This window comes from Cebus imitator, unplaced genomic scaffold (genome assembly GCF_001604975.1).
Source record: "Cebus imitator isolate Cc_AM_T3 unplaced genomic scaffold, Cebus_imitator-1.0 Scaffold45, whole genome shotgun sequence".
Taxonomy (NCBI): domain Eukaryota; kingdom Metazoa; phylum Chordata; class Mammalia; order Primates; family Cebidae; genus Cebus; species Cebus imitator.
The window spans coordinates 1,465,629-1,488,438 of NW_016107360.1; the positions used below are offsets into that span (position 1 = coordinate 1,465,629).

The window sequence follows — 22,810 nt, forward strand, 5'->3', positions numbered from 1 at the left end:
TAATTTAGAAAAATTTAATTGAGCAAAGAACGATTCCAAAATCAGGCAGCCCTCAGAACTAGAGAGGTTCAGAGAGCTTACTTAAAAACATGGGCTGGAGCATTTATGGACAGAAAGTGCAAGTGAGGTACAAAAATAGCTTGATTGATTACAGTTTGGGGTTTGCCTTATTTGAATATGATCTGATCAATGGACCACCTGTGACTGATTGAAACTCAGCTATTTGGTTACAGAAGTTTACTCCTACTGTTAGGCTTTCCCTTAGTTTATATAGTAAATGAAGTTGCAATTCCTTGGTAAGGACTCAAGGAACAGAGGCATCTTCAGCCTAAATTTAGTTTGATTTGACATTATTAAGCTATAGGAAAAAAAAAGTTAAGTGAAGCCAGTTTTCTTTGGTTATCTTTGATTTCAGCTTTAAAAAGTTTGCTACCAAATAATTTGATAAAGGAAGGTAACATTTTAAAATAATTATTATTTCTGATTTTGACTATCTTCTATAACTCAGAAAACTATTCTTTAGGATATAGTAACAAAGATTGAGTGAAATAACATGAAGCTTTGTATTTTGACTATTTTAGGATTTTTAAGGTTTCAGAGAATTATGTAGCCCTTTTTTAGTTTCAGGATGCTTACCATCTGGGCATTTAATGCCTGCTAGACAGAAAAATTATGGCCTTTCCACATGTCACAAATATCTGCCACATAGAAAAATGATTGTATATTCACGATTATAGAGTCATCATCTGATAGGAGACGATGTTTCTTGTTGCAAAGTCTGAACACCTGCATGGGAGTTGACTGTAGGAAGCAGCTTAGGATTACTCAGATTGGGTTTGTCTGTTCTCTCAGTTGTATCCTTAAACAGCTCATGTCACCAAATACACTGGAAGAGAATACAAAGTATATTGTGTATTCTTTTTGTGAATTATAAGGAATTTGAATCAGATAGTCGAATCTTAAGCATTTTCAAGCAATAGTTTTTGTTTGTGTGTTTATTTCTGAAGAGAATTTTGCTGACCCAGAGTTAGAATTGTGCTTTGAGATAATTTTCCCAGTATTATTGCTCATGAACAGTTAGTATGTAGAGTATCATGCTGCATAATGATGCTTTGGTCAATGACAGACCACGTATGTGATGGTAGTCCCGTGAGATCATAATGTAGCCAAAAAATTCCTGTCACCTAATGACATCATAGCATTACTCACATGTTAATGGTGATGCTGATGGAAGCAAACCTGTGTTGCCAGTCATATAAAAAGTATAGCACATGCAATTATGTACAATACATAATACTTGAAAATAATAAATCACTATGTATTTATGTATTTACTATTCATTATTTTACTTTATTATACTTTTAATTATTATTTTATTCATTGTTTTAGAGTAAGGTTAACTGTAAAACAGGCTCAGGCAGGTCCTTCAGGAAATATTACAAAAGAAGGCATTGTTATCACAGGAGATGACAGCTCCATGCATGTCACTGCACTTGCAGATGTTCCAGTGGGACGAGATGTAGAGGTGGAAGATAGGAACATTGATGATCTTCACCCTGTGCACACCTAAGCTAATGCATGGGTTTGTGTCTTAGTTTTTAACAAAAAGTTTTAAATGTAAAAAAATTAAAATTTATAGAAGAAAACTTATAGAATAATGATACAAAGAAAGAAAATATTTTTATATGACTGCACACTGTGTTTGTTGTTACAAAAGAGTCAAAAGTAAAAAGAGTCAAAAAGTAAAAGTTTATACAGTAAAAAAAGTTACAGTAAGCTGTGCTGGGATTACTGATGTGAGCCACCGCACCTGGCTGAAAGGAAAATTTTTTTTATAAATTCAGCATAACCTAAGTGTATAGTGTTTATAAACTCTATAGTAGTGTACAGTAATGTCTCAGACCTTCACATTCACTCTCCACTCATTCGCTCACTGACTAAACCAGAGCAACTTTCAGTCCTGCCTGCTTTATTTACAGTAAGTTCTCTTGTACAGGTATACCATTTTTTGTCTTTTATATTTTATTTTTACTGTATGTTTCCTATGTTTAGATAGAATACTTACCATTGTGTTACAGTTGCTTAAAATATTCAGTACGATAGCATGCTGTACAGGTTTGTAGCCTACCAACAATAGGCTATACTGTATAGCTTAGATGCATAGTAAGTTATACCATCAAGGTTTGTGTACCTATCCTCTGATGTTCACAGGATGACGAAATTGCCTAAGGACATTCTGCAAAACATGCCCCTTTTATTAAGTGACATGTGACTATATGTCTGAGGTGCAGTATCTGTTTGCAAGAGGGTCTTCTTCTCCCTGTGCTGTTATTATTTTGATGTCGGAATCATCCCTTGGACTGATTGATACTGTTTTAACCAAATAAATATATCATGTTCGTGTTTAAATCACCTTCGTTTTCCCTGTCCTCTAAATTTCTTCTATATCTTTGCTCAGTAGAGCTCTGCATTCTTTATATGTTTTCATGATGATTCATTTTAGTGTTTTAATAAAATTATATTTTACCTCTATAGAAAACATTACTCTGTACTGTGCAGTATGCTATGAGCTGTGATACAGTTCATGTATGCTTGAAAATGAGTGTTTACTTTAGGACTTTATCACCATTCAGGATATATTGATTGCCTGGTGTGCAAGGAGCTGTGCAAGGTGAAAATGATAGGGTAATGGCAAGCTCGGAAAATGATACAGGTATTCATGTTATGACGTTAGAAACAAGGAGTGCTTCACTTATCCCTTTACAGTATTTCTCATACTACTCTTTGGGATAGTTTTAATGAGGTTCCCATGGAGAGAGAAGTGAAAGAAACTAACCATTCTCAGTTTTAGGAACATTATGGAATTATCAAGAACCCTAGAGGCAGCCGTAATGGAGCCTTTTTAAAAGGAACTATTTTATATTGTTAATTTTAATGAACATTTTTTGATTTTTTGTTTTTTTAAGGCAATGAATTTCCAAGGGAGGTTAAAGTATCTTCATGGACAAAAAAAGAAAGGGAAAGATGGATCAATACTTCCACCTCAATTGGCTTTGTTTGCAATAGCTAGTCCACTTCAGCCACCATCCATACTTGAAATCCGGACCAAAAATTTTATCTTTAGAACTAAACACAAACTAGACTTCACACCTATTGGTTGTGATGCCAAGTAAGTGAGACTTTTTCACTTCTATTTTATTGGATGTACACTATGTTTCAGTAAGTCTCTCTTAGCACGTAAAACATACAGTATAGACTGTATGTAATATTGTTTATTATTAGATTGGCTGTTCTTTCAGTATAGCCTTTTAAAGTAAAATAATTTCATCAGGCTCACAAATCATCCTTTTAATTTTTTGCAATACTTGTCTCAAATGATGATGTTCTTATATATTAGTAAAATTTGTTCTTCTGATGACATTTATTGTTGGTTTCTTTTACATTTTTAAATGGCACAAATGTTATTAAAGATTTTCTGTTACCCATACATCTGCTCTATTAGGTTCAGTTTTAGCTTACTGATTTCCATGTTTTTATTCAGGAAAAAAAAGTAGGCTGAAACTGAAATTTGCAGCCATAAGCAAAGAAGAGCGGTTTACATAGATGTGTTTAATTTCGCATCTACTTACTCATGTAAAATTCTAACTGTAACTAACACATTTGGCAGAAACTAGCGTAAAAACAATGAATTTATCTTGGTTAATTCATTTACATTAAATCTAAATTCATTCCTATTTTACCTTTATTTTAAACAGAGGAAAAATTGTTTTAGGATATACTGAAGCAGAGCTGTGCACAAGAGGATCAGGATATCAGTTTCTTCATGCTGCTGACATGCTTTATTGTGCTGAGTCCCATATCCGGAGTAAGTCGTAGTTCCTTATGAACACGTCAGAAAAAAAGCCAGCATATGCTGTAGTACATGTTTCAAATTATGTAATGTAACGCGTTTAAGTAAACTATATGGATAAACTTCTACTTAGCAACATATCATTATGATTAACCAGGGTTACACTCTGTTCATTAACTTGTCTACACCTGCTATCCAGAAATATTGTAGTTTAGTGACTGAAAACTTACCATTGTGACCCATGAAATTTTGCTTGGGAATTCTTCAGTTACATTATTATCAATTCATAAACCTATGTTAATATTTTAACAATAATAGTATTAATAATTCTACTTTAAAATTATAAAGTATTAGGCTGTAGGAAAACATTCCCTATTTAAAATGAAAATGTTTTAATCTTTTTTCCCCAATTTCTGCTCTCTCTATACTTTCCTGTGTTACTAGAATTGTCTAGTGCATAATCTTTCCTTTAACATTTAAAATAATAAATTTAGTCTGAAATGGGGAAGAAACTCCAAAAAACTCCTTATGTGCCTTATAATATTTTGTGTTTAAAACTTACTGTCTTTGGGAATAAAGGAAATACATCCAGAACTATGTCATAAGAGCTTTGTTTTTAGGAATATCCTTCAATATATTGATTTGGAGTTTCATATTGTAATTTTTAAATTTTATTTTAGTGATTAAGACTGGAGAAAGTGGCATGATAGTTTTCCGACTTCTTACAAAAAACAATCGATGGGCATGGGTCCAGTCTAATGCACGCTTGCTTTATAAAAATGGAAGACCGGATTATATCATTGCAACTCAGAGACCGCTGACGTAAGCACAAAGAATGTTTTCTGTTTTTGTTATCAGTGTTGTTTTGATAAGTCCTCTTATGTGAAAGCATAAAAGTAATTCAGTCAGAATTTAGTCGGGAAATAAAAATTGAAAAGTTAATGTAATTTGTCTAGTAAGAAGAGCACAGGTGAGAGACATTGAGAAGATACAATTGACAAACTTTATTGATCACCTACCTGTGCAGAGCTACAGAAAGAATATTAAAAGAACACTCTAGGGTTTTATCCTGAGCATGTGAAAAGCTAATGTCGTTGGTAATACAAAAGAAAAATATAACAATGATTTTTTTAGAATATGTTCTCTAAATACAGCAGTGATTTTAAGAGTTTCTTATATATGCTGCAAATGAGTCTTTTGTCAAATATTTGTATGGTGAATGTTTTCTCCTGCTCTGGAGAACTGACTTTTGTCTGTCTGTGGCTTGAGGTAAGGATTAAGATTGACTCCCCACAGCCCTTATATGTGTACCCAATTGACCAGTAACATTGAAAAGATGGTTTACTAAAAAGGTCATCTTTTCCCCACTGTACTGTATTTTAATCAGGGAATTTTGTCTGTTGTTCTCTCTCTGGATTCTGTTGTCCTGTTAATAGCTCCATTGATGTAGTTGTCTATTTTGTACCAGCATTACACTGTCTTATTTTGTCTTTATTATAAATTTTGATGCCAGACTGTGTCTTCATTTGGTTTGTTTTGCCTTTTTTTGGTTGTTGTTCAAGATTGCCTTGACTCTTCTTTGCCCTTTATAATTCCATATACATTTTAGAAAGCAGTTGTCTAAAAATCTGTTGAGATTTTTAGTGGGATTACATTGAAACTGTAGATCATTTGGGGAGAATTAACATCTTTTTAATACTGAGTCTTTGAACCCATGAACATGGTGAATGTGTATGTTTGTAAGTACCCATGGAAGTACAGTCGTATGTGTGTACATAAGTATATGAGTGCATGGGTATGTGTGTACCTCTACAAATTTGTCTCTTCTCCTTTGATCAATGTTTCTAGAAGACAGGTTTTTTTAGATTAGATTTTATTAGTCTTTATTAAGATCCAACTTTTGGTTGATTGATTTTTTTTTCTACTTTACACATTTGTTTGTCATTTTAATTTTGTCTGCTCATTATTATTTTCTTCCTTCTGCTTTCTTTAGATATAATATATAATTTTTTCTAACTTTCAAAAATATGTATATACTTAAACGTTATGTCAGTTTCCCTTTAAGTACAACACTTAAACAACAACCCTCATCTTTTGCTGTCTTATTTTTATTATTTAATTGAAAATACTGGCTAATTTTCTTTTCATTTGATTTTTATTTGTGAATTATTTATAAATACGGTGTTACTCTACTTTTTGATGTTTGGGGATTTTTCTAGTTGCCTTTTTGTGATTGACATTTAGCTTAATTCCATTGTAGTAAGAAAACATTCTCTGAGTGGACTTCAGATTTTTTGAAATTTGTGGTGGCTTATTTTATAATCTAACACATGGTCTGTGTTGGTAAAATATCCCATGTAATCTTGTGAAGAATACATATTCTGTCTTTTGGGAGTATGGTGTTATTTTTATATCTCAGAAGTCTAGTTTGTTAATCGTGTTCATATTTCTGTACATTTGTTGATATTTTGTGTGCTTCTGTTATAAGACATGTTGTTTTCATTTACTTATTGCTAATGAGGGAGGGCATCTTTTTACATCTTTCTAGGACATTTTTCTTTTTTTGAATTACAAGTTTGTATTATCATTTACCTGTTTTTCTTGAGTTGTTTGCCTCTCTCTTAGACTCTATTGGAGTTTTTACCTATTATAGATATGAAATTTTATACATATATTAAATTATAAATACATTATATATGTTAAAAATAGTTTTTTTATGCCTTAAGAATTCTCTTGCAAAAATACAAACACTTTAATTAATACTAAATAATTTTCAATTACCAATTATGCCAATAATGTCTTTATAGCTTCTGGGTTTTACTAGGGAGGTTAGTTGTTTCAGATTCTTAAATTTCTAATTCGTAAATTTTTAAATTTTGTTTTGAGCTAGGGATCTTACTCTGTTACCTAGGCTAGAATGCAGCGGCACAAATGTGGCTCATTAGGGTTAGGGTTAGGGTTAACCTCCAGGCTCAGGCAATCCTCCTGCCTCAGCTTCACCAGTAGCTGAAACTGTAGGCATGTGCCACCATGTCAGGCTAACTTTTATTATTTTGCAGAGGTAGGGGTCTCGCCATGTTGCCCAGGTGAGTCTCAAAATCTTGGGCTCAAGGAATCACACACATCAGCCTCCCAAAGTGCTGCAATTACAGGCATGCACTGCCACATCTGGCGCCTAAATTCTTGTAGTCTGTTTTTATGTGTAGATCTTTATTCCACACAAATTTATTTTTTCTATAGGATGTCAGGTAGGCTATAACCTGACCATGGAATTAATTATTTTTTTAATTAAATTATTTAAGTATGCTTGTTTGAAAAACAATTTTATGGCACTAATGAGAATAATTGAGGTAAAAATAAAATATGTCCTTTTCTGAATTCAATTATGTATTTTGCTTGTTTTTCTTTCTTTAATTTATTTTGAAATGTTTATAATTTTTATTAAGACTCTTTTATACACAATTTTAGAGATGAGGAAGGAAATGAGCATTTACGAAAACGAAATATGAAGTTGCCTTTTATGTTTACCACTGGAGAAGCTGTATTATATGAGGTAACCAACCCTTTTCCTGCCATAATGGATCCCTTACCACTAAGGACTAAAAATGGCACGAGTGGAAAAGATTCTGCTACCAAATCAACTCTAAACAAGGAGTCTCTCAATCCTAGTTCCCTCCTGGCTGCCATGATGCAACAAGATGAGTCTATTTATCTCTATCCTGCTTCAAGTACTTCATGTGCTGCACCTTTTGAAAACAATTGTTTTAATGAATCTATGAATGAATGCAGAAATTGGCAAGATAATACTACATCAATGGGAAGTGATACTATCCTGAAACATGAGCAAATTGACCAGTCTCAGGATGTAAACTCATTTGCTGGAGGTCACCCAGGGCTCTTTCAAGATAGTAAAAACAGTGACTTATACAGCATTATGAAAAACCTAGGCATTGATCTTGAAGACATCAAACACATGCAGAATGAAAAATTTTTCAGAAATGATTTTTCTGGTGAGGTTGACTTCAGAGACATTGACCTAACAGATGAAATCCTGACATATATCCAAGATTCTTTAAATAAGTCTGCCTTCGTACCTTCAGATTACCAACAGCAGCAGTCCCTGGCCCTGAACTCAAGCTGTATGGTACAGGAACACCTACAGCTGGAACAGCAGCAGCAGCAACAGCATCACCAAGTGGTAGCGGAGCCACAGCAACAACTGTGTCAGAAAATGAAGCATATGCAAGTTAATGGCATGTTTGCAAACTGGAACTCTAACCAATTCGTGCCTTTCAGTTGTCCTCAGCAAGACCTCCAACAGTATAATGTCTTTTCAGACGTACATGGGATCAATCAAGAGTTTCCCTACAAATCTGAGATTGATCCTATGCCTTATACACAGAACTTTATTTCCTGTAATCAGCCTGTATTACCACAACATTCCAAATGTACAGAGCTGGACTATCCTATGGGGAGTTTTGAACCATCCCCATACCCCACTACTTCTAGTTTAGAAGAATTTGTCACTTGTTTACAAGTTCCTGAAAACCAAAACCATGGATTAAATCCACAGTCAGCCATAGTAACCCCTCAGACATGTTATGCCGGGTCTGTGTCGATGTATCAGTGCCAGCCAGAACCTCAGCACACCCATGTGGGTCAGATGCAGTACAGTCCAGTACTGCCAGGTCAACAGGCATTTTTAAACAAGGTAAGGGTGTTATCAAACTGAATAAATCTTTCAGTGATTCTTGTCACCTTATAAATAGACATGTTACACATTTTTTATGTCAGCTGATTTTAATTTATTATCTACAGCATTCATGGAGACAGCATTTTTCATTATATTTGTGACTACGTTTTTTTTCATAAGCCTGTACTTTTTCCAGTATGTTACTAATATGTCACTCACCTGAGTCATGAGGGAAAAGGTATCAAGGGCTAAAGCAACATAAATGTGTCCTTAATGTAAGATGACCTAAATTACCAGGTGAAATTAGTTTTTAAAAGTATTACGTTTAAAATAGGTAATTTGGTTTATTCTTTCTGGATTCTTTAAAAATTACATGGCTTTAAAAAATTCAAACTTTAAAAACATATTGCAATTTTTAAGAATAGTTTCTTCCAGGCTCTATTTTTTTATGTGTTTGAAATTGAGTTAGACTCAAATGTAAGTGTGCTTTCTTACAATGCCTTTGTCCTAGATTATATCCCTGGAATTAAGTCCTAGGCAGACCTCCATGTTCTCTAGCTATTCCTCCACATTACCTGCCCTGTCCTCATTTTATCCTTAAAGGCAGAATCACTTTGTTTCCTTTCTGGCTTTCTTAAAAGAGATAACTCAGCTGGCTTTCTGTCACGGAAATCAAGCTTGACAGTGTATTTTTGTTGTTTAAATGTGTCATCAGAATCCTTGTAGCAGTGAGCACACTTTAAATCTTAAAATGATCACTTAAATGAAAAAAGGTAGCATAGTGTTAATAGCTGCTATCTCTGGCCACTGAGGAATACATCATGTTTGCATTTATGCTTTTCCATTAGAAAATATTTAGTTCATTTTAGAGTATATTTAAGCTTAGTTTTAAAGAATATTTTGACTAAAATTAAGTTCCTTGACCCCTGTTTACTCTGTATTCGAGTATAATAATTAAAAGTATGACCTGAATCTTTATCCTTAATTGTACTGTCTGGCTTTTTTCATACGTTATGTTTGTCTGATTTTTCATACATTTTGTTTGTCATATTTTGTTTATGAGCTTTTTAATAGAAAAGGATGGTGAAGATTTTTCTTACTCCTTACATCCTTCAATTTTATTAAAATTGAATAATATTCAATTATAGACAATCTCACAAAATTGCTATGAAAGTATATTTTACTCTTGAGTAAAGCAAATTTTACAGAAGTTAATTCTGTAAAATTACATTTTGAATAAGGAGTTGCATTAGTACCACATACGTTCTTTGCAGTGTTTTCCCCTCACTACTTTGTATTGCTTCTTTGTGAATAACCAGATAATTCTGTAGACCTACATATGCTCCAGAGTAGATGTTACAGAGCTAAGACACTCAGTATTGAGCCACTGAGTAGCTGTTGTACACTTGAAATGTGGCTAGTCCAAATTGAGATCTGCTGTGTTAAATACACATTGGATTTTGAAGACCTGGCTTGAAAAAGGAATGTAAACTATCTTATCTTTTATTATTGATTTCTTGCTGAAATGATTAATTTTTTCAGTAGCCACATTAAAAAAAGTAAAAAGAAACAGGTAAAATTAACTTTAGTAATGTATTTTATTTAATCTACTGCAGTCAAAAATTTAAGTTCTGTATGTGGCTCACATATTTCTATTGGATGACACTGCTCTGTACAGTATGTTTAAAGAGAATAACTGACATGAATTGTGTTATGAGTAATGAGAAAAATTCATTTAAAACTCACCATTATCTGAACAAGTACTATTAACTTTTTATTTAAAGAATTTGCAGAGTTGCCATTCATTGAAGATCAGGTTATATGATTTTTGCTATAGATTTTATTTGTTTTGGAGGATTTGTAATCAATATTTTGATTACTGAAGCCTAATGTTACCTAAGGTTTAGAAAGGTAGATTTTATTTGAAGCAATTAAGGATATAATTTTAATTTGTTTTAATGTTTCCAGAACATACGCTAACTAAAATATAAAGGCTCTATAATCTATAAAACTGTACAGAGTTATGCATCTTCATGTCCTTCCTTTTTTTTTTCTTCTTTTTTTCTACTTACAGTTACAGAAATCAGATTCATTGCAGTGTAAGAAAACAAGAAAGGGTATTTTCTTTTGGTAACTTGATTCTGTAATTAGAACTATGCTTTCAGTAGTATTCATTAATTAAAAGTATATTATGAATAAGATATCGGTTAAGGAAATCATACCTGTGGTGTAATATTTTAAGAATATTTAGAAAATCAGAAGCTGCCTTTTTTGGAAAAGTTTTGCATTCCAGTGTAAGATTTCTGAATATAACCAATTCATTGACACCTATAACTTGATACCTGGTCAACTATAATTCCTGACTGATGCTCTTTGACCCATCAATTCCTATCTGATCCAAAGGCAGTCTGAAATGGGGAAGCTGTATCACTCATCTGTACCATGTTCAAAATTTCCTGTCAAATAAATGAAAAAAAAAAAAAAACAGGTTATAAATGCAGCTAATACATAATATGTTCTCAGTTATGTCTTCACTGTATGAAATATTTAAAATTTAGTAGCAGTAAAGGAACTTGAAGTTCACGAGTCTCAGGGGTAAGATTTTAAAAATACATGTTAATATGTTATTTAATGGCTTAAGATACTTGGAAGATCCATTCCAGTAAGTTGCATCACTACTTTTGTTTTCAGTTTCAGAATGGAGTTTTAAATGAAACATATCCAGCTGAATTAAATAACATAAATAACACTCAGACTACTACACATCTTCAGCCACTTCATCATCCATCAGAAGCCACACCTTTTCCTGATTTGACATCAAGTGGATTCCTGTAATTCCAAGCCCAGTTTTGACCCTGGTTTTTGGATAAAAGTAGTTTGTAAAGGATTGGAATAATAAAACTGTCACTGTTGGACGTCAGCAAGTTCACATGGAGGCATTGATGCATGCTCTTCACAATTCTTCCAAACAAATTTTAATTTCTGTTTTTAGAAAAGGAATTTTCAAAATGATATCAAAATTACATATACTATAGTCATTAGTGTAGAAAGTGTGCTGCCACAGAGTAGTGAGATACTGTCTACAGTTCACATTATTCTGAGCATCACAAAATATGCAAAACTTATTCAGGGAAACTTTAAGACTCTTCTAAATTAGAAAACATTCTCTATTTGAATTATTTCTGTCAGAATAAAAATAAAATACTTTGAGTTTTGAACTTCTGGATTCTTATTAGTTCTCCAAATACAAAGTTATAGAACTAAACTCATTTTTCCTATCATTTTAGCCTCTGCTTTTATCTTGGATGTTAAAAGAAATGATTTGGTGCTTTTTATAAAAAGATAATCTCAGTGCTTTCCTCCTTCACTGTTAATCTAAGTGCCTCACACTTTTCTACCTATAACACTGTAGGATGTATATTTTATATAAAGTATTCTTTTTCTTTTTTAAATTATTTTCTGTGCACAAATATTCTTTGTATTTCCTAAATCCAACCATTTTATTCAGGCCTGTTTTAACTGTCCTATTCCCCTACTTACTTCAGGTAAAGGGCAAATAATGATTGAAAAAATAATTATTTATTTCATAATTTAGTTGTTTCTAGACTATAAATGTTGCTATGTGCCTTATGTTGAAAAAATTTTAAAGTAAAATGTCTTTCCAAATTATTTCTTAATTATTATATAATAGCACTTAAATTCTTCAACAGTGTTTTCAGAAGAAATAAATATACCACTGTTTATTGAAATTTCCATGATGATAGTTGAATGTTGCAATATGAAAAATCTGCTGTTAACTGCAACCATGTTTATTAAATTGCAAGAACCTTTATTTCTAGCTTTTTAATTCTATTAAGCAAAGCAGCCATTTCAATGTGTATAAATTGTCTTTAAAAACTGTTTTAGGTCTATAATCCTTGATAATATATTGTGTTGACTTTATAAATTTCGCTTCCTAGAACAGTGGAAACTATTTGTTTTTCTCATATTTGAGGAGTGTTAAGATTGCCGGTAGCAATGTTTGGTGCAAAGTATTGTAATGAGTGAATTGAATGGTGCATTGTATAGATAGAATGAACAAAGTTATTTGTAAGATATATGCAGTTTTTCATTTTAAGAAGTCCATACCTTATATATGCACTTAAATAATTTTTTGGGTCTTTACATCCTTTATCAATGTGTCTTTCTAAGAAATCAAGTAATAAATCCAACTGCTTTAACATAGTTTCTTTACGTACAAACATTAGGTTGTTTTTAATGATACAATGATTTTCATTACCAATAGGCAAATTAATCATTTTATTAACTTTACTGTCCTGAAATGGTTTAAAAGAGAAAATCCCACTATTTTTTATTCTTTTCTTCTTCTTCTTTTTTTGGGGGGTGGAGGTGGAAGGAAACAGAGTCTCACTCTGCCTCCCAGACTGGAGTGCAGTGGTGCAATCTCGACTCACTGCAACCTCCACCTCTTGGGTTCAAGTGATTCTACTGCCTCAGACTCCCGAGTTGCTGGGATTACAGGCGTGTGCCACCATGCCTAGCTAATTTTTGTATTTTTAGTAGAAACGGGGTTTCACTATGTTGGCCAGACTGGTCTCAAACTCCTGGCCTCAGGTGATCCTCCTGCCTTGGCCTCCCAAAGTTCTGGGATTACAGGCGTGAGCCACTGCACCCGGCTATTCTTTTCTTTAGATATGAGCACTGAAGAGCTTAGACACATTTTGCATGCCTTATTTTACAATCTGATGGAATCCCAAACTGAGATGTATTAAAATACAATTTTCATTTATTTTACTTTTTTTTAGTAAATTATGGTTTTTAAAAATGGCTTCAGACAAAATCTCTGTCAGTTCTATATTTTCAGTCAAAATTTTAAATCTGCATAATCAACTTGCGTTGAAAAAAAATTTGTCTGAAACATTTCATAATTTGTTTCCAGCATGAGATATCTAAGGATTTAGACCAGTGGTCTAGATTCATATTCTATTTTTACATTTAAACCTTTTAAGTCTTCTATAAACCAATTTTGTTACTCTCTTCCACAAGTTATTGGACATATTGTTAAGTGGAAAAATAGGCTCTTTAATTGTGAATATGATGACAAATCACTTATACAGTTATAAAATTAAAAGTTTTAAAAGCAATATTGTATATTTTTATCTATATAAAATAAAATGTATCTAAGAATAAAACCACATTAAACCAAATACATCTTTGTCTGTATTGATAAGTGCCAAAGGAAGGATGCTTAGTGCACTGCCACACTGAGGGATTTATTTCTAGATGATATGCACATCTAAGAATGTGGATGTGTCTAATTTAGTCTTTTCCTATACCAGGTTTTTCTTACAATACCTGAGGACTTACTAGTATTCTAGTGTATTATGAATCTTTCAATCATTACTATGCACAAGCTAGTGTTTTTCAGTGTTAATAAATTTTAGGTAAATGCTTTCATGGCTTTTTTGCTTCAAAATGTTACTGCTTACATATGCCATGCATAGATTTTTGCTTAAAGTATGATTTATAATATCCTTATTATCAAAGTTGTATACAATAATATATATGTAATAAAATAAATATGAATAACATGTTTTAATGTAAATTCTTCTTTCTGGTCCACCTAAAGGAAATTATGTCTTATAGTATTATAACTATTTTAGATGAGGGCAATCTGCAATACTTAGAGATATATTAAGTCAATAATTCATAAACTTCTTACACAGTTTTTCCTCCCAATGTTTGGCCTTTATCTGGACATAAAAAACACTTTGAGTAGCTTTATAAATTAAAATGCTTCTGAAATGGACTTTTTCTTTAAGCCCTGTGTTATCAGTGTAGTAGTGTTTGTATCTGATTAAAATCCAAAATTCCATTTTAATAAATAATATTTTCAGAATATTTATGAAGAAATTTGAAATAACCTGTTAGCTTTTTTGTACTTAGTTTAGAAAAACCATTGCCCAAACTTTGTCTTTCTGTTTAATAAGTATAAATGATACAGAAGCCTTTGACTTTAAATTTATAAGTGTTGAATATCATGAAAAATTCTGCAATTAGAATTGATTGAAGAAAAATTCCTGAGAAAATGTTTTCATTCTCATAACAGTTATTTTTCTATTAGTTTTGTATTTGTTCTTTACAATTAGATATTTTTCTCAATAAACAGATTGTAAGTTAGCATCATACTTAATTCTGAACATTTTAGAGTAACCCTGAGTCTTTAAGAGTTACATAAAATATTTAGTTTTAACTATCTGAAAAAAATCAAGTAAAAATCCTGATTACCTGAGTGCATCTCTGATGATTTCTGTCACCATGAATGACTAGCTTGTCTAATTTTACCAGCTCTACCAAACACCAACCCAGGGATGTTGGTCACTGACAGGACTGGGTGACACCTCTCTAACTTCTTTCACGGTCTGCACATGACCTTGCCTTGTTTTTACTGATAAAATTGAGGGTATCATCCTAAGTTTGTCTGTACCTTCACCTCAGCTATTCTTCTATCCTTGGTCTCTTAGACTTACCTCCAGTATGTGAGGAGAAGAGGTTCCTGAATTCCCACAGTTTTTTAAAATTATTTTTGTATAAAAATAGTTTTGTATTGCCACATAGTGTTTATGTCTCATTACCCTTTTCCTGTATCTTCACAATCTCTTCTCATTTGGAGGTAAAGCTATACATTGACATCAATCCTCATTAACTACTGATTTGATGAATATCTGGGTTTTTAACCTCCTAAAACGTTCCTTTCCTCCTTGCTCTCCTGACGTCATCCTTATCAATGGCCCTTATAGCTTTGTTCTCAAAACTTCTGCACATCAACTGTAATAACCTATTTTTCTGTTCCAGCTAAGTATAGCCACACCTCAGAATTTGAGCATTTGTAACTGCCTTACCTCTGTCAACTTAGTATCTCCTTTTCCAATCCTTTCTTCCTATTCAACTAGCTCTGCACCCTCCTTGCACTCCTTGCGTATACATTGTTCTTTCATAGTCCATCGGTCTGGACCTCAGTTTCAGGATTTCAGAATTATTTTTGCTTATATTCTGCATATACTCACTCACTAGTAGCTGCTGATCCAGTCCATGGCCCTGGCCAAAACACTGTTTTCCTGATATGCAGTCTTCTTAGAGAAAGTCACAACACAGAAATAATTGGCTTCACCACAGAGCCTTATGTCAGTGGCCGAGAATGACAATTGTCTATAGAGATGTCTTCCTTTCCTTAGTAAGAGAACCCTGACTTCTCACTGGTTACACTGAGGAAATAAAAGTCTACATTTTCCAGCCTCCTTTGTAGATAGGTGTAGCTGACGTAACTTCTGCCCAAATATATGAAAGCAAAAATTTTATACCATACTTCTAGGAAGGCTGCCTAAAGGGACTTAATGCAACTAAAATAGCCATTTTTGCCTTTCTGCTTTTCCTCTTTGTAACCAACACATGTGTATCTAGAGACCCACTAGCTACCTTGAACCATGATGACAGTAGCCATTAACTAGGATGGTGAAGAATGAGCCAGGTTTCTCATGACTTGTAACTATTAGTCAATCCCTGGTCTGCCTACTACCACTGCACTTCTGTACATAAGAGATAAAAACAGTCTCTGCCCCACCACCACCCCTAGGTATTTTCATCTTCTCACTCTAGAATGACACTGAAATTGAAAACAGTCTGACATAATCTTCAGTTTTTTACTTTTTGCCTTTTGCATTTCTTTCCATCAACTATCTCCTCAGATTTTCCTTACCTCTGACTTTTTGTTGCATCTTCAGCCATTAAATACGTGAATTTTTTCTTTTTTTTCCCTAAAATATGTTCTTATTATGGTTTTCCTCTTCTATAATGGCAGAATATCTCCAGTTTTTATATTTTAATTTTTTAATTGATATAGATACAAGTATTTTCAGGGTCGATGTAATAATTTGATGCATTCATATAATCAAATCAGGATAATTGAGACATCCATCATATCAAATATTTATCTGCTTTTCATGCTAGGAAGACCCAAGTTGTTCTCTTCTAGCTATTTTGAAATGTATAACAGTGCTAACTATATTCACGCCACTGATCTGTCAAACACCAGGTCTTCTAACCCTCTTCTAAAAGGGAAATACAACTACCACTAGATCTTTCTTTTTTTTTAAATTGCTATACATTTGAAAAAGCAGTTGGCTAAGATTTGAATTTACTTCCTTACCAATCTCTGTTTCTTAAACTTTCACAGTCTGAATTTATTCCCAGTTTTCTAGGTACAAATGGTCTATTAAGTCAAGAAATCTTCATTCCTTGAGACTTTCTTACCTTGGCTTCTGTAACATTGGGTGCTCCTTTTCTTCTGATTTCTGATTTCCTTTTGGTCTTCTTTCATTAATTCTTGAAAATTGTTAGTATAATCTTTATATATACATATTATTGCACTTTAGGTTCTGGGGTACATGGGTAGAACATGCAGGATTTTTGCATAGGTACATACATGGCAATGTGGTTTGCATGCCTGTCACCTATATCTGGCATTTCTCCCTATGTTTTCCCTCTCCAACCTCCCTACCCCTGCTCTCCCTCCCCATTCCCTACCAACAGACCCCAGTGTGTGATGCTTCCCTCCCTGTATCCATGTGTTCTCATTGTTCAACACCCGCCTATGAGCGAGAACATGCAGTGTTTGATTTTCTGTTATTGTGTCAGTTTGCTTAGAATGATGGTTTCCAGATTCATTCAAGTCCCTACAAAGGACACGAATGCATCATTTTTATGGCTGCATAGTATTCCATGGTGTATATGTGCCACATTTTCCCCATCCACTCTATCATTGATGGGCATTTGAGTTTGTTTCAGGTCTTTGCTATTGGAAACAGTGCCACAGTGAATATACATGTTCATGTGTCTTTATAATAGAATGATTTATAATCCTTTGGTCATATACCCACTAATGGGATTGCTGGGTCAAATGGAATTTCTATTTCTAGAACCTTGAGGAATCTCCACACTGTCTTCCACAATGGTTGAACTAATTTACACTACCACCAACAGTGTAAAATTCCTATTTCTCCACATCCTCTCCAGCATCTTTTGCCTCCAGATTTGTTAATGATTGCCATTCTAACTGGGGTGAGGTGGTATCTCAATGTGATTTTGATTTGCATCTCTCTAATGACCAGTGATGATGAGCATTTTTTCATGTTTGTTGGCCTCATATATGTCTTCTTTTGAAAAGTGTCTGTTCATGTCCTCCGCCCATTTTTGAATAGGTTTGTTTGTTTTTTCTTGTAAATCTGTTTTAGTTATTTGTAGAGTCTGGTTATTAGCCCTTTGTCCGATGGATAGATTGCAAAAAAATTTTCCCATTCTGTTGGTTGCCAGTTCACTCTAATGATTGTTTCTTTTGTTGTACAGAAGCTGTGGAGTTTAATTAAATCCCATTTGTCTATTTTGGCTTTTGTTGCCAGTGCTTTTGGTGTTTTAGTCATGAAATCCTTGCCTATGGCTATGTCCTGAATGGTTTTTCATTGGTTTTCTTCTAGGTTTTTTATGGTGTTAGGTCTTATGTTTAAGTCTTTAATCCATCTGGAGTTAATTTTAGTGTAAGTTGTCAGGAAAGGTCCAGTTTCTGCTTTCTGCACATGGCTAGCCAGTTTTCCCAACACCATTTATTAAAGAGGGAATCCTTTTCCCATTGCTTGTTTTAGTCAGGTTTGTCAAAGATCAGATGGTTGTAGATGTGTAGAGCTGCCTCTGAGGCCTATGTTCTGTTCCATTGGTCTATAAGTCTGTTTTGGTACCAGTACCATGCTGTTTTGATTACTGTAGCCTTGTAGTATAGTTTGAAGTCAGGTAGTGTGATGCCTCCAGCTTTGTTCTTTTTGCTTAGGATTGTCTTGGCTATGTGGGCTATCTTTTGGTTCCATATGAAGTTTAAAGTGTTTTTTTACAGTTCTATGAAGAGGGTGATATGTAGGTTGATGGGGATAGCATTGAATCTGTAAATTACTTTGGGCAGTATGGCCATTTTCACAATATTGATTCTTCCTAACCATGAGCATGCAATATTTTTCCATCTGTTTGTGTCTTATTTCCTTGAGCAGTGGTTTGTTGTTCTCCTTGAAGAGGTCCTTTACATCCTTTGTTTTAAGATGCAATTATCAGACTAAGGAGGCCTGCCCCAGACTATACCATGACCCTGACTGTACTTCCAACTCTCACCTGAAAAGCAAAACTGCCTCCATTAGGTGAACTGCCCTTCTCTCCTAGTATGTGACCTTTAAGATATCAAAACTTTCTAGATAAAGTTGGCCCCAATAGCTCTCCTGTGCTGTTGAGTTTAGGCTTAAAAACCCATCCTAGGCACAGCCCTATCCTGCCTCCGGTTCCCACCCCTAGCTACAGCCCCACCACCACCGTCTTGGGCAGATCCACAGACCCCGGGGGGGTTCAGTTTCTGACACTACTCCCTCCATCTCCAGCAAATTTCTCAATGGGAGAGGAGTGGAAAGATAATCTTCCTTTGGAGTTCCACCACCCCTGGCCAAACTCTTTTCTGAAGTCTTGCTGTCAGGCCATTTATCTGACATCGGCTGTTGCTTCTCCTCTTTCCTTCTCTGCCTCTCCAATCTGTTCTCCTGCCAGTGAAGCTTGGGGTTTTTATGGGTACAGGGTGGGGGTGGGGTGGGTGGAGCAGGCCAAGGTGGTTTTGGAAAAGGCAGCATTCAGGTGGGAAAACAAGGATGTGAAGTTCTCATTTAGGGCTGCCGCTTAAGGCTTGAGGCTGGAACCCTAGCCAGGGACCCCACCCTTTTCTACTCATATTAATGAGGCAACAGGCTAAGAAAATTCATCCTTCTTCAGCCAAGTGTGGTGGCTCATGCCTGTAATTCCAGCACTTTGGGAGACCTAGGCAGGCAGATCACCTGAGGTCAGGCATTCTAGACCAGCCTGACAAACATGGAGAAACACTGTCTCTACTAAAAGTACAAAATTGGCCAGGCATGACAGCACATGCCTGTAATCCCAGCTACTTGGGAGGCTGAGGCAGGAGAATCGCTTGAACCTGGGAGACAGAGGTTGAGGTGAGCCAAGATCAAGCCATTGCACTCCAGCCTGGGCAACAAGAGCAAAACTAAATCTCAAAACAAAAAAAGGAAGGAAAATTCATTCTTCATGGAAACCTCATATAGGAAAAATATTTTTGTATCAACATCACCACCATCATCATCATCATCATTTTAAGGCAAATTTGAAGTTTCATCCATTTGGTAAAATCTTTTTCTAAGGGTTCTTTACATTGCCCATTATTTTGTTCAGTGGCTTCTACGTCAGATCTGTGAGGTGTGGAAGTAAGTCAGGGTTCACACTTTAAAAATACTTGTTCTGTCTGGCAAAATTCTGTGTAATTTATTTTGTTTACTTTTTGTTTACATTTCCAGGAAGCACAGAATTCAGTTTTATACTTATATACAACAGCTTGCTTCTGCCTTTATTTCAAACAAAAGTATGTGTGTTTAGCCTTATTGCTATTCCTACTTTATTTGTTACATCCGTCTTGATATCACTTGCCTTTTTTTAAACTTTTGATGTAAGCTGCCACATATTCTTTTATGGTAGGATTTAAATTATCCAAATAAGGACACAGAAAGTAAATGCAATGATATAGAGAGACCGTTGGAAGTGAACTGTGCTATCCATGAGGGTCGTTAGATGAAATGTTGACAAAACTTTGGAACCTTTACAGAAGATGAATTGGTTCAGTGTAGAAGTAGTGGCTTAGTAAAAGGACGATGGCTATGAATGATGGTTTCAATCCTGGCTTTCCAGAGGCTGTTATTTAACTTATGGTTATTTGCAATGTCTATGAAATTCTTTGCTTTTTGGCCTCTTTAATGTTCCCAATCACAATTGTCTTAAATCATCTGTTATATTCTGTCCTACATATTGTCTTTTTTCCTTGCTGGACCAGAGTAAACCAAAGTGGCCCCCGTCGGAAAGACCTGAGACTGTTCATTGAGTAAATCCATGTGAAGCATCCTCTTAATACCTTTATAAAAATAAAACGGTGAGACTGCGAGGAGGTTGTAAGTCCTTCCTTTCAAAGGTGGGGTCATATTAAAACTTGAATCATTATTACCAATTCTCACAGGATGATGAGAAAACTCAACTTACACACTTAGAGTTGAGGAAATGAAGGCCAAAGAAGCAAAGTAGCCTGTTCATGCCACAGAGGTAGTGGTGGAGACAGACCTTGGCTTTGTACCTGCTAATTAAGAGCTCTTTCAAATAAAAGACCTAAGAGCATCATATAAGTGTTTTGCTCTGTTTTTCTGCCAGTTGCTTAATTTAGGTTATTTCATTTACTCACTACATCAACATGAGTTTAATATAAGTATCCTAGTCTTACACATGATTAAGCTAGAAGTATTTTTTTAAAAAACAATGCAATCTTATGTTTAAAAGACAGTTAAAAAAAAGCCATAAAAAAGCCATGACTAAGATAGTTGAGATAGGCAGAAGAGGTACTTAGCATGTGTGATTAAGTTAAGGATGGTGAGATGGGAATGTACTAATATAATCACAAGAGTCCTTATAAAAGGAGGGTAGAGGAGGGGAGGTGGTAACAGAAGCAGAGGTCAGAGAGAGAGATAGTTGAAAATGCTATGATGCTGGCCTTGAAGATGAAGGGTCACAAGCCAAGGAATGCAGGCTGCTCCTAAAACCTAGAAAAGGCAAGGAAACTAATTCTCCCTTAGTGCCACCGGAAGGGCCGCTCTATCAGCACCTTGATTTTAGTACTATTAAGATAATACATTTGTGTGTTTTAAGCCACTAAATTTGTGGTAAGTTGTTACAGCAGCCATGGGATACTAATACAATAGTTACAGATCTTAACAAAGCAAGAGATTCATTTACTCCTCCATTGTTAGAGAAAAATAGGAGAGCTGTTTTCTGCACCTCTTCCTGGCTATAACTTCTGCAGGGGAGGACCAGGAAGGTCTGGCAGTACTTCCTGTCCCTCCTTTCCACTCTCAGATGCCTTGGGACCTGCAAAAGAACCTCCACTTGATGAGGCTGACAGTCGTGCCTTATGGCCTCCAGCCTTGCCTTGGCATTGCAAAGAAATGTGGAAGAATAGCCAAGTCAGTGTCATTACAGCCTTGCCTCGAGCAGATGTTTAGCTCATGTCAGAAGCCAGGAAATGCATTGCTTACAGCCCCACATGTGTTTCTGCAGAAAGGTCCTGATAAATGTCTGGTCTTTGCAAATAATCCTACATGTTGGCCTGATTCCTGGAAGAAAAATGACTGTATTACAGTGAGTTACACATTACATAAACAATGTCAGTTACACATCTTTAAGTGTTAGTTCTGCATTTAAAATTGAAGCTATTTTGGGGGCACTTTTTACAGCTATACATATTAAGATGTTTGTATATGAAAAAAACAAGTTTTTACCTCTATGTACATATTATCCAGCAAGGTCAAAGAAAAGTCCATTAGAGGAGAAAAGTGTCCCAATTCTGTCACAAAAGCTCCTCTTTTTTGGACACAGTGCAGCATATATTTGCTCACAACTTTATTTGCACAGAAATTTTACATTCATTATCAGAATTGATTCTGACTACTAGGCTAGAATGTGAGTTGTTATGAAAAAGGGTGAATCCAACATTATTAAACACCACACAGCTAGTAACTGATGACATCAAAGATTGGACTCATGGTAGTCTTTGACAGGATATGATAAGTGTTGGACCATTGGTTGGTTTAACTACATGCATCAAGGATATGCAATTTCCCTTGGTTTCTATGTTTAACTGCGGGTTAATCCCAAGGAATAAGGCAGGATTACTGTTGTAGAATCTATTGAGGAGTTACTATTCCCATGGTTGAGGAAAATGAGGCTAGAATATAAGATATTTAATGCTTATTCTGTCTAAAGTGCCTCTTATTTGTATAGTAAATTAATATAACCAGATTTTAGAATGATTTGGCCATTTGACCAGTCTTTCAGGAGGTTTCTCTCCTTGATTCAAGTGAGATAAGAAATTAAATGTCTCCCATTGGACATTTGTGCCATCTATTAAAGGATATTCAAGATGACTCTGTTCTTTTCAGAATTCCATATTTTCTGAAAAATTAGCATGTGCCTCTGCACAAAATCTACTAACAAAATTTATTCTTACATTTGTGTATGTATCGAAGAAAATTCTTAAATTGCAAATTGGATGTTTAAAAAGTTATGAGAATATTTCAGTTTAAAACGAAAGTAACACA

The 22,810-nt window shown here is 34.6% G+C and overlaps 1 protein-coding gene across 1 annotated transcript in view; it reads left to right on the top strand.

Annotated features, from left to right (window-relative positions):
- AHR (aryl hydrocarbon receptor) overlaps nt 1-14,134 on the top strand; it is a 46,478-nt gene extending 32,344 nt beyond the window's left edge. The window contains exons 7-11 of the mRNA XM_017526921.2: nt 2,967-3,169; nt 3,756-3,865; nt 4,531-4,672; nt 7,319-8,561; nt 11,235-14,134. Coding sequence (XP_017382410.1) covers nt 2,967-3,169; nt 3,756-3,865; nt 4,531-4,672; nt 7,319-8,561; nt 11,235-11,378 — 1,842 coding nt within the window. The 3' untranslated portion in view covers nt 11,379-14,134. The remainder of the gene's footprint in view (nt 1-2,966; nt 3,170-3,755; nt 3,866-4,530; nt 4,673-7,318; nt 8,562-11,234) is intronic.
- The last annotated feature ends 8,676 nt before the right edge of the window (nt 14,135-22,810 follow it).